The sequence below is a fragment of the Manis javanica genome, chromosome 10, assembly GCF_040802235.1.
Source record: "Manis javanica isolate MJ-LG chromosome 10, MJ_LKY, whole genome shotgun sequence".
Taxonomy (NCBI): domain Eukaryota; kingdom Metazoa; phylum Chordata; class Mammalia; order Pholidota; family Manidae; genus Manis; species Manis javanica.
Window position 1 is genome coordinate 2,541,989 of NC_133165.1, and position 12,911 is coordinate 2,554,899.

The following is a 12,911-nucleotide window of genomic DNA, read 5'->3' on the forward strand; positions in this document are numbered from 1 at the left end:
ATTTTACATTGTTGTGAAAACATCTGAATTGAAACCCCAGGCCCATTAACCAGGTACCCACCCCCTCCCCAGCCCTTCCCCCGCTCCCTGTGTCCACCCTTCTGCTTCTGTCACCGGGGATCGGATAACTTTAAATACTTCATGTAAGTGAAGTCATACACCATTTGCCCCTGTGTGACTGGCCGTTTTCATTTAGCATAGTGTCCCTGCGGCTCATCATCTGTCAGCGTGTGACAGGATTTTCCCCTCAGACCGAATGATAGATACTCCATCGTGCCTCTGTGCATGTTTGGTCTATCACTTCATCTGCTGGGGGACACTCGGGTCGCTCCACCTTGGCTGCTGTGGTAAGCATGTGTGGGCACACAGCCCGCTGTAACCCCATTTCCAGTTCTAACGGGTGTACACCCAGTAGTGGAGTTGCTGGATCGTTATGTTAATTCTATTTTTAATTTTTTAAGGAACTGCCACACGTTTCCACAGCAGCTGCCCCGTTTACATTCGCACCAACAGTGCGTGAGGGTTCCAGCTTCTCCACATCCCCACCAATACTTGTTCTCTGGGTTTTTTGATAGTAGCCATCCTAACGGGTATGAGGTGACGTCCCATTGTGACTTTGATTTGCATTTCTCTGATGATTACTCATGTTGAACATCTTTTCATGCGCTTTTTGGCCATTTGATATTTTATTGGTGACTTGTATGAATTATGTATTGTGCATACCAATCTTTATCAGATACACGATTTACAAACATTTTCTCCCATTTCCTGTGTTATCTTTTTACTTGGTTGATTGTGTCCTTCCATGAACAACAGTCAAGTTTAATGTAGACCCATTTGCCTATTCTTGCTTTTGTTTTCTGTGCTTTTGGTGTTGTATCTAAGAAATAATTACCAAATCCAATGTCATGAAGCTTTTCCCCCTATCTTCTCTTCTACGAGTTTGATGGTTTTGGGTATTAGCCATGTAAGTCTGGGGAGAGGAAATCCCGGGCAAAATACCTCTGAAAACCGAAATCAGTCAAAGGGAGAAATAAAGTTTAAAACATGTGTATTACTTAAAACTGCAGTACAGGGCCATCTCCTCTGCTCCTGAAGAAGCCAGCCAGCCCCTCCCTTAAAACTCTCAGGTTCAGACACACCCCTGGTTGCCCAGGTAATTACCCATTGACAGGGAGATGACCTTCTCTCCACCCCTGAGGATATGCAGATGCACTAAAGCCAGGCGAGGTGTCCTGGAAATGTTACAATTTTACCCACAGGCCACCCTTCCAGAAATCTCGCCTTACAATCTACTTGTTCCCCTTCTTCCCCAGTGGTCCCTGGGCGAGAAAACTGGAGCATTGTGACCAGACTAATGACATAACAATAGCAAATGCAATAAAATTATGACAATCCTCAAGTCGGAGGATTCAGCGAGGTTCAAAGTCTTACACAGATCAAGTCCGTAGCTCGTCCATTCCGTAAGCAGGCAGTAGCCGAGGGTTCAGAGCAGTCACCATGCGGCAGCTGCCGCCAGGGGGCGCATTCAGGCCACAAGGACTGTAGGAGAAAACGACCTTAAGGGCGATAAGATGCATGTTTAATGACACCAGCATAGGCAAATCTTGTCCATCAGGTGGATACATGCAAGTGACTGGTCTTGTGATAAAACAGTGGCAGGAATGGGACCTCGTCCCGGTCTAGTGCACCAGATATTCACCTCCCTCCCTGTGGGAGTGACAGATGAGTCCATATATAGGACTATGGGAGGTACAGTCACTGGACATAAAGATAAAATGAAACTTCCCCATAAGATGCTCTTACCTCCCGGACATTTTGGGTACACTACCGTGACCTTTGGGGGCCATTCAGCTGTATTCCACTCCAGGAATACACATGAGGCCAGCTTCCGGGCCTCCCCCTCAAGGTGCCAGAAGGGCCAACCATCGCTGGTCCATGTGTCAAAATGTCCAGGGCCAGGTCAATTCAATAGTATCTCCAGGGCTTAATGCAGTAGGGACTGCAGCAGGGTGTTGCTCTGCTGGCCACGTCCGGGCTTCAATAACTCCTTGGTTTGCACGTACAGTTGTACGGGAGAGGCAGCAAGGCGTGTGAGCACACCCACAGGGCTCAGAGCTCCTCCACGGGGCTTCTCGTCCAAACGCTGCAGCGCTGTCCACAGGCGACAGGCCAGATTTCAACGAACCATTGTACCTGTCTATCATGCCTGTCCCGGTAGGGTTATATGGTACATGAAATTTCCACTTTATTCCTAATTGCTGCACCCATCCTTGTAATGCTTGTCCAGTAAAGTGGGTGCCTTGATTGCTCTCAGTCACCTGCGGGCGGCCATAGGCTGCAGAGATGCTCCAGGCCCCTCTCGGTGGTTTGCTGATCGGCACAACGTGCAGGAAAAGCAACCAATAGTCCAGTAGCTGTGTCCACACAAGTCACGGCACACCGATATCCTTCTGATTCGGGCAGAGGCCCAATATAGTCTATTTGCCACCTGACAGGGGGTATTGGCCCCCTTACTGTTGTCCCATGTTGCTTTGGAACTCGATGTAAGGCCCTCTTAGAACACACAAGGCACTCCTTCTGGGCTCTGCTGACTTCTTCAAAGGTCAAATGGCACCAATGGGCTACAGCCCACATTGTCTTTTGCCCTGTGTGCAACAAACGCTGGTGTAGCCATTGGGCCACATCAGCGGCAGGCTTTCCTTCTAGCCAGCACACCTGGGCCAGTATGTCTGCTTCATCATTCCTTGGGGTTGCCAGAGGCCCATAGGTCTTGCCACAACTCTTGTTCCCAAAGGGGCCAGTGACCAACCATCCAGCTGGCATGATACCATGTCGGTAGCCACAGGGTCAGACCCTGATAGACGGCCCAGCTGTCCGTGCAGACAACTAAGGGGGAAGGCTCCTGGGTGATCCCGAGCCATACTGCCCACAACTCAGCCCATTGACTGCTCTTCCCCTCTCCATCCTCCATCCGTATTGTCTCAGTCTTAGGATGGAAAGCCACAGCCCTGCACTTTGGGGGCTGCCCATGACTGGAGCTGTGTACCAAGCATCTTCAGGCATAGAGGCTTTCCCCTCCTGGTAAGGAGTCTCAGCTACCAAGGGCTGAAAAGCAAGTTCTTCCTGCTCTCCATTCGTATAGGTCACTGGCCCCAATAAGCCTTGGAGTCTTCCACTTAAGGGGCTAATAGGAGGGTGCTGTGATGCTGTAAATATGCACCCCATTTGGCCACTGTAGGTGTCTGTGCCACGTGACTCCGTGGCCTTTGGGTCCAGTTTTGCACCCACCCCGTGATGGGATAGGTGGTTATTACCTTGGAGCAATGGGCTCCGTAGCCAGCAAGACGTGTTACACAGCAGCCAGTTGCTTCTCTATCAAGGTGACGCAGACCTCTGCTCCTTTCTTAGTTGTGGCCAGAATCCAATAGGTTGGCATGTCCATTCAAGCCGCTGCCAAAGACCCCATCTATAACCATCTTCAGTTACATGAACATCCAGCTCACAGGGCCTTGATGAATCCACTACATTCAAGGCCTACACGGCCTTGACTGCCCCCTTGGGAGCAGTAAAAGCAGCTGCACATGTCTCATTCTAGTCCCACCTGATGCCCTTTCATACCAGCCAGTATAAGGGCTTCAGAATTTGTGCCAACTGTGGGATATACTCTCCAGTAGTCAAAAAGACCCAAAAACTCTTGTAATACTGCCACAGTGGTAGGAGTGGGAAAAGCCTGGACCTTGTCTATGACTGCTTCAGGAATAACTTTAGTGTTACCCGACCAGACAACCCCCAAGAATTTCACAGACAAACCAGGTCCCTGAACCTTGGTGCTGTTCACAGCCTGTCCTTTTTCCTGTGGATGTTGCAGCAGTCTAGGAACTGCTCCCTCTAAATCTGAAAGAGAATCAGATATGAGCATAATATCATCAATGTAGTGATACAGCCACACCGTTTGTGGTTTCCTCCATGTGGCCAAGTCCTGGGCTACAAGTCCATGACAGACGGTGGGACTGTTGAGGTATCCCTGTGGAAGGACAGTGAATGTCCACTGCTGGCCTTCCCACGTGAAGGCAAACTGTTCCTGGCTTTCCTGTGCTATGTCAATAGAGAAGAAAGCATTAGAAGGTCTACTACGTAATGATACGTTTCCAGTTCCAGCTCACGGCTGAGGGTGTCCAGAATGTGTGCTATAGAGGGGGCGGCAGCATGCAAAGGGGGGTGTGATTTTATTCATTTCCCTGTAGTCCACGGTCATACGCCAGGAGCCGTCTGGCTTTCTCACTGGCCACACTGGGGAATTAAAAGGACTATGAGTGGGCTTTATGATGCCCACCCTCTCCAACTCCTGTAGAGTTTCTCCAGTTTCCTTGTGCCCCCCCCACCCCCAGGCAATTTATACTGCTTAATATTTGTCACCCACCGAGGTACAGGCAGAGCTGCAGGTGGGTGCTTAGCATGTCCCCTCAGAACTGCCTTTACCACATGTACCCTCAGTCTGAACTCCCCTGCAGTAGTCTGTAACCACAGGCCCTGCAGGATATCTACCCCCAGAATATATTCAGGGATGGGAGAAATGTACACAGTATACTCCTTTGGGTGCAAACACCTTGTACCCAGTGGGATTTGGGCTTTCTTCACTCTAATTGCCTTACCCCCATACCCATCTATCACAGCAGCGGTCCCAGGAAAACGCTCAGGGTTGGCATGAATCAGAGACACTCAGCTCCTGTGTCCACCAGCGCCAGGACACGTTGTACATTCACAGGGGACCAATGAATTGCTAATTCTACATGTGGCCTCCGGTTCCCACATGTCCCCCAAGGTGGGGACCTTTACCCCCACACCCACCTCAGTCAAACTGCAATGCGCAATCATTGTCCTGTGGGTCTGAGGGCCCGAGTGAATCCTGAGTACTGTCTCCCATGAAGTTTTGCAGGACACAGGCTGGACATGAGGCCTTGACTCTGGTTTCCGTGTTCTGGACCTCAGCAGCTGGAACTGCTGCTCTGGCTTTAATTGGTGCCACAGTTCTAGCAAGATTCTATTGGACTGTCCATCAAGTTTTTCTTTCACTATCCCAGCCTTTATCAAATCAACCCACATCTGGGTCCTCGAGTCCTTCACAGGGCCTTTTGCACCTCTATTTTCATTCGTAGCCTGTACTTACTTCCATGCCCTTATTGTTTCCACCTCCCCCGGATCTGCTGAAGTACACGTAGCCTCACTTACAGGTTTGCCCTATGTGGGGGCAAGAGTAGTCACTAGGGACCCAAGGAGAGATGTGGGAGCTGCGTGCAGCACCAGGTTTCTCATTCCTACAGTGAACACTTTCTCATCGGGGTCCTGGCGTCCATATTATAGATGATACGTTTCATGCCCAGTGCCTGCAGTACCTTTTCCAAATACTGCGTACGTTTTCCAACTACTGGGAAAATACGGTGAATCACCCCGATTAGGCCAAACTACCCTGATGGCAGCTGTCAGCCATTCCAGGTGTGTCTGATTCCCTGAGGCATGATGGGCATTTTGCAACTGCTGCTGGTGGGAAGGATGAGTCGTCAGGGAAGCTATTCCACTCATCTCACCATCCGACACAACAATGTCTTTCATCCCCATATCCCAGAGAAGTAAAAGCTGTGTAGGCAGAGATTCTGATGGCCTCTGCCTGTACTGGACGCTCACGTCCACCAGCTCATCCTGGGTATAGGGGCGGAGCATGGAGGGCTCCACAACCTGGGGAGGGGGCTACCCCTCCCCTTAAGGAGCCCACGGTTGTTTCGTTTTTATTTTCTTAATTACAGCCAGGCAGGCCTTTAAAACAGGAGAAGATGGTACCTCTGGCAGTGGCCTGGGTAGCGGATCTGCCAACAGCCCCGCCGTCTCCTCTTCTCCCTCCGGCTCCTCCTCCACCATTTCCGGGGCTGAAGGCTCTACTCTTTCCTCCCACTCACCCACAGCCTCCTGCGACACAGCTTTTCCTGCCCTCTCCCCCCATCCCCGCTGCTAAGGAATCTTAGAGGAGTGTGACCTGCCTTTTTAGTAACTGTCTAACTTCTCTAACAGCATCCCATAGGTTATCGCCCAGCCCCTCCAAGCGATGCTGAAGTGAGTCTCTCGTGCATAAGTCCCTCGATAATCCCCTCTTTCTCCTGTATAACATTTTCCACTATCTTGATGAAAAGGGACCCTACGATGGCAGCCACTACACAGCCCCCGAAGGTCTCCAAGCAGTCTTCCAACCCACGGAGGGCTGATTCTGCAGCTTCCGGTGTTTCCACCCTTCCCCAGTTCTGTGGAAAGCCCCACCCCTTTAAGAGGTACTTTACCCTTGACCAATTCCCCACTAGGGGTTCCCAACTTGGAAGTCCCACAGCTGGGGGGATAAAAACAGGTCAAGCGGCACCGCTGCATCCACTGGGACCTCCCCACCATCCACAGGAGCAGCCCTCCCAAAGGTCACACCCATTATGCCAGATTTCGGGTTCGGAGCATCCTGCCCACTGGTGCCAGATGTAATTCTGGGGAGAGGAAATACCTCTAAAAACTAAAATCAGTCAAAGGGAGAAATAAAGTTTAAAACCCGTTTATTGCTTACAAACTGTAGTCCAGGGCTGTCTCTCTCCTCTGCTCCGGAAGGAGGCAAGCAAGCAGGCCAGCCCTTCCCCTTAAAATCTCAGGTTCAGACACGCCCTCCCTGGTTGCCCGGCTAATTACCCATTGATACCGAGACGAGCTCTCCACCTCTGAGGATATGCAAATGCACTAAAGCCAGGCGAGGTATTCTGGAAATGTTACAGTTTTACCCACAAGCCATTTCTTTTTATCAGTGAATTATATTCCATTGTATGAATGTACCACTGTTTATCCATTCGCTGTTGAAAGACATGTTGATTGCTTCCAGTTTTTTCCGGCTATGATAAAACTGCTGTAAACATTTTCGTGGACGTAACTCATTCAGGTAAATATTTAGGAGCACAGTTGTTGGATCATAGTGTTTTTAGCTTTTCTAAGAAACTGCAAGCTGTCTGCCATAGTGGCTGTACTTTCTGTGTTCCCATCAGCAACGAATCTGAGTCCCTGATGCTCCACATCCTTGTTAGATTTGGTGTTGACAGTTTTTCAGGTTTAAGCCTTTCTAACTGATGTGTGGCAGTCTCTCCTTGCTGTTTCCATTTACGATTCCCTAATGAAATATGTTGTTAAGCATCTTTTAATATGTTTATCTTCCATCTGTGTGTCTTTTTTGGTGAGGTGTCTGTTTAGGTGTTTTGCCCATTTTTAAATTAGGTTATTTTGCTTTATTTTTTCTGAGTTTTAAATGTTCTTTGTATGTTTTAGGTACAAGTCCTTTCTTAGTTATGTTCTCTGCAAATATTTTTTACCAGTCTTTAGCTGGTTTCTTGCAGGCCAGAAATGTATAACTTTTCTAGTATTTTTTAAATTGTTTTATTGAAGTACAGTTGATGTATAATATTAGTTCCAGGTGGACGGCATATGTTACAAAATGTCACTATAAGTCTAGCTGCCATCTTTCACCACACAAAGTCGTTACCATGTTATTAACTATATTCCCTATGCTGGGCATTGCAGCCCTGTGTCTTACTTTATGACTGAAGTGTACCTTTTAATCCCCTTCCCCTATTTTGCCCATTCCTGCGCCTCCCTCCCCTCTGGCAACAACCAGATTGTTCTCTGTATCTGTGAATCTGATTTGTTTTGTTTCATTAATTTGTTTTTTTAGATTTCACATGTAAGTGAAGTCAGATAGTATTTGTCTCTGACTTCACTCCGCATAATATCCTCCAGGTGTATCCAAGTCGTCGCACATGTCAAGATTTCATTCTTTTTTTTCTGGCCAAGCCCATCACATATTTATATACACCCAATCTTGTTTCATCCATTCATCCACCAGCGGACACAGGTTGCCTCCATAACTTGGATGTTGTAAATAGGGCAACAGTAACCATAGAGGTGCGTATAGCTTTCAGATCAGAGTTCGCCCGTTCTCCAGATAAATACCCGGAAGTGGAATGACCGGATCATACTGTCGTTCTATTTTTAGAGTTGTTCTCCGTAGTGGCTGCACCCATTTACACTCCCACCAACCGTGCGTGAGGGTTCCTATTTCTCCACATCCTCACCGACACTTGTTATTTCTTGTCTTTTTGCTAAATAGCCATTCTGATTGATATGAATGTTATCTCACTGTGGTTTTGATTTGCATCAGAAGTTTATGATTTTAATGAAGTTCAGCCTACCAGTTTTTTCTATCATTCGATACTTTCGATGTATCGAGAAAGTCATTGCCAAACCCAAAGTCACCTAGTTTTTCTTCTGTGTTGTCTTCTAGAGGTTTTATCAGTGTGCATTTCACATTTAGGTCTGTGATCCATTTTTAGTTGACTTTTGTGAAAGACCTCAAATCTGTGTCTGGATTCCTTTTTTGGCCTGTGGATGTGCAGGTATCCCAGCACCACTTGTTGAAAAGACCATCTTTTCTCCAATATGTTGACCTTGCTCCTGTGTCAAAGGTCAGTTGACTCTATTTATGGAAGTCTAATTCTGGGATCTCTGTTCTGTTCCTTTGGTCTTTGATCCGTATGGTTATTATTTCTTGTCTCTTTTTCTCTCTTGTCTGTTCCATTCTTATGCCGATGCCACACTGTGTTGGTTCCTGTAGCTTTAAAGTTGGGTAGTGTCAGTCCTCTGACTTGTTTATCCCATCTCATGCTGTGCTGACCATCCTGAGTCTTTGCCCACATAACTTCAGCATTGGCTTGTCAATACCCATAAAATAAATGGCTGGCATTTTTGAAGAACTACCATTTTGGCAATATTGATTCCTGTCCATGGCCATGCAATCTCTCTCCATTTATTTAGCTCTTTGATTTCTTTCACCAGAGTTCTGTAGTTTTCCTTGGAGAGATTTTGTACATTATTTGTTGGGTTTGCAGACAGGTATTTTCACTTTCTTTCTTTCTTTTTTTTTGGTGCTGATATAAATGGTATTGTGTTTTTAGTTTCAAATCCAGTTGTTCACTGCTGGTTCCCTACTTTCCAAATTACAAAAATAGGAATCCATGCTGAGTGAAAGAGTAGAGCTGTGCTATGATGTAAAAAGAAAGAGCTAATCCCTCCCTCCCTTCCCCTCCCCTGGTGCCCTGCAGTGACACACGGCCCCGTGCTGGTCAAGGCCTTTCTCCTTGCTCTGAATTCTTGCAAAGCCTACTGATTTGTGTTTGTTTTTATCACAGTAGAATCCAACCATGTCACTCCGTATCTTCCTTCTAGCATGTAAACAGTTTATCGTAGTCAAGCCTGTAAATAGTCAATGGATGCAGCTCCTATCCCGCCTTTCCCCCATTCTTTAAGCACGTACATTTGTTCACACATACAATTTCCAGAGAATTAAAGTCCTTATACAAGCTATGGGCATTCATTAATTTTTTGTTTCCATCCCACCCTCAAGTAATTTGAATCAGTGGCTGTGTGCTGGGTGAGGGTTAGGACATGTAATCTCACCACTGTGGTTAGATGCCAAGTTCTTTAAGTGTAGAAACTACAACGTTTTGTGAGCCCCTGTGGGCTGGACCAAGTACAGGGCCGGACACATGCGTAGCAGCTGGTAGCCTGGAATTTCATTCTGGGCCTCAGCTTCTCGTCTATGGAGGGATCTTTATGGTCACAGCACTGCTTCATAAGGTGGTTGGAAAGATGGGGAGGGATCTTGTGTGTGATGTACCTGACACGTAGTAGGTGCTCAGGAAATGTGAACTGTCACTGAATTCTGTGTTCTGTGACTGGGACAGAAAAGGGGGCCTGCCCCTTGTGGTGAGAAGGAGGAGCCAGGCTGGAGGGGGTCCCCTGGAGTGAGATGCCAGCTCTGTATACTGGGGCATGGGGCTGTGATAGCCAGGAACTGGGGAGACTGCCTGGCCCCTAGGGACCCTACCCAGCCTAATGATACTATTTCCTCCTCTACTTTTCTAGGACAAGCAGCTGCGGATCTTCGACCCCAGAGCAAAGCCCGAGGCCTCCCAGGTGAATTGTGCAGGCAGCGGGCTGGGTTGAGGCCCCCATGGCTCCATCAGGTGCAGGCGGGGGCAGGCTCAGTGTCTTGGCAGATGGACTCTGCCACACCCCAAAGCCTGGCCAAGGCCTGGTGGGTGTGTAAGGGTCACCTGGGAGGTGGGCTCCCACTGCTGGAGGCTATTTCTGGAAAGCATGTTCTGGTCCTGGGAGGGCCTGGCTTTGATCACAGGGTGGGGTGCAGCCAGGCTGCCCACAGGCCTTCAGTGGAGGCGTCCTGTGGCTTCAGGAAGCTAATTTGAGATCCTGACTTCCTCTTCTTTTCTGAGACCCTCATCCCTTACCCACCCTTCCTGGCACTGTCAGCAGAGGCCAGCCACAGAGGAGACAAAAAGACAGCCCCCACTGTCTGCAGCCTGCAGTGTGAGAGCCTGCAGACCCTCACTGCGTCCCCGTGGTTGCTGCTGGGGGTTTGCCAGGCCCACGAGTCCCAGGCATCAGTGTGTGTGTTGTGTTTGTGGTGATGCGCTGGGTCTTGTGAGTTCTGGGCAGAGAGGCCAGGCCTTAGGTTCATGCTACAGGTGTTGAGCTACTGGGGAATCAGTCATTCATTCAGCAGCAGCTCGGTGCCAGGCATGGAATGTTCTGTGAACAAGACAAGACACATGGGATAATTGCTGGGGGGCTTCTCTTGAAGGGGAGACCTAGTGCTTGGCCGAGGAGCTGGCTTGGTGTTGAGGGCTAAGGATTGCAGACAGCCTGGGCAAGCTGGTGCCGGGACTCAGCGAGGGGTGCGGATGCGAGCAGGGCCCTCGGTGAGGGCCTGTGGCGTGTCAGAGAGAGATTAGGTGTTCCGAGAGTTTTAAGCAGAAAGTGAGGTGAGTGAATTTGTATTTTTAAAAGATTTTTCTAGAAGCGGAGGAGCCTTCGTCCATGAGGAAGGTGAGGCTCAGGGTCCTGCTGCCAGCACAGGGGAGGAGCTCCCCAGTGATGCCCATCCCCATTTCTAGGGCTTGTTCCCTGCCAGGGGTCAAGGGTAATCCCCAACCCAACTGGGGGCTCCTGTTTCCCCTGCACGCACAGACACATGATCCTCTTCATGTAGCCTGGGGCCCCATTCCCCGTGAACAGACACACACGCACACACACAGGACCCCTTTCGCGCAGCCAGTTGCACCTTGTTCCAAAGGCAGTCTGGCTGGTGCCACTCGCTGAAGACCAAAAGGAGGCCCCGTCCCGACGGTGAGCCACGCTGGGCAGAGGTGGTCTCAGCTTCCCGTGGCCCTGCTTCCCACTGAGGTCGGCTCTTGCCCGTGGTCCCCGCGGCTGGTCTCAGGGCTGTGTGGCTGTGAGCGCTGGGCTCACCGTAGCTTTCTATGGCTACCCTCCAAGCCTTGCCTGGAGAGGGCACCCAGGCTCAGCTGGAAGGAGGGGGACCGAGGCCCTCTAACCCCAGGGCACAGCACGTGGCACCCCCATTCCTGTCATGTCCCCCGGCCTGAATGTCCCCCCTTCCCGCACGCGGGGGATGGTGATGGAGCTGAGGTGAAGATGAAGTGGCTGCTGTCCAAGGGGCTCCAAGTTCCTAGGAGGAGGGGAGGATCTGGTTCTGGAAGGAGCCCCGCTGAAGGGGGCTTCTGGGCGAGAAGACCTGGGAAGAGCGTGGGTGGCTCCCGCCCCCCTCCCAGCTGCTGGGACGGTGCCTGTGCTGCGCTGCTGGTGCGGGGGCAGCCGGCCTGGAATGCTGCCCTCCCTGTGGCCCTGCCCCCCACTTCCGCCCAGGGCATCTGGCCCACACCTGGCTTCTATTAGGAAAACCACTGCTGGCGGCCAGGGTCGGTGTAAGCCGAGGGGCCAGCTCAGGGGAGAGGCCTGGGAGTGCCTCTCCTGAGATCCTTCCCCCACGAGGGGCCGATGTTGGGGGCCAGGGAAGGGTGTGCTGCCCCCCATCTGGCCTCTGGCCTCCCTGCTGCGGTGCTGTCCCCCAGCCTATAGGCTGGGCCGGGGCCTGGGGAGTCCTCCCTCCACTGTCTTTTCTGGGTCTTGCCTCTGGTGACCTGAGCTAGGAGCAGGGGACATAGGCATCTCCCTCCTTTTCACACCCTGTGCTTTGTTCTTAAATCGCATTTATAACCTTTTATAGTCCAGGCCTTCGGCACATGTGACCTCCTTCCACCTTCATGACCATCCATCCTCTAAAGTCAGACCTTTGGTCCTTTCTGCCCCAGGGTCACACAGGTGAGAGGCAGAGGCAGGCTGGGTCTGGCCAACTCTGGAGCCCCTGGCCCCTTGCTGCCCCCTCACCGTGCTTGAAGCCCAGATGAGGCTGGCCAGGGCCCCGGAGCCACGGGTGTGCCTGCAGAGAGCCTGTTCAGGGGTCAGTGAGTCTTCCACACCTTGTCAGAGGCAGGAGGGGGCTGGACCTGGGATGGGCTCCTGATCTCTACGATGCGCAGGCAGACCTGTGCCTTCCTACCACCCCTGGGTGATGGGCAGGTCTGGGGGGCCAGCATCTGGAGCTAGGACTGAGCCTGCCCAAGGAGGGGCACTGGTGGATGGTAGGGGTCTTATCACCAGAGCAGGTGCCCTTGCCCAAGGGAGGAGCCTAGGGCTGTTCCTCCGGCTGCCCTGCCCCACACAGGAAGTGTTGCTGTGGTGACGGGGTTTGGGCTGCACCGCAGCTGGAATGCGGGCATGCGCCTACTGTGCTGGGCAGGCACTGCTGGCCTCAGCCCCTCCTCTTCTTATCTTGGGGCCAGGTGTTGGGGGAGACTTCGGGGACTGAGGTGCTTCTCCAGGAGCACAGCGCCCTGCTGCCTGTTGAGACAAAGGCCGTCCTCTGTGAGAGGGAAAGCCCAAGATCTGGCCCCGGCTCGCGT

The 12,911-nt window shown here is 50.9% G+C and overlaps 1 protein-coding gene across 7 annotated transcripts in view; it reads left to right on the plus strand.

Moving 5' to 3' along the window:
• LOC108406459 (mitochondrial import inner membrane translocase subunit TIM16) overlaps positions 1–12,911 on the plus strand; it is a 65,744-nt gene that overhangs the window by 11,924 nt on the left and 40,909 nt on the right. For all 7 annotated transcript variants that reach the window (XM_037014483.2, XM_037014485.2, XM_037014479.2 and 4 more), the window contains one exon: positions 9,994–10,044. In XM_037014483.2, coding sequence (XP_036870378.2) covers positions 9,994–10,044 — 51 coding nt within the window. The remainder of the gene's footprint in view (positions 1–9,993; positions 10,045–12,911) is intronic.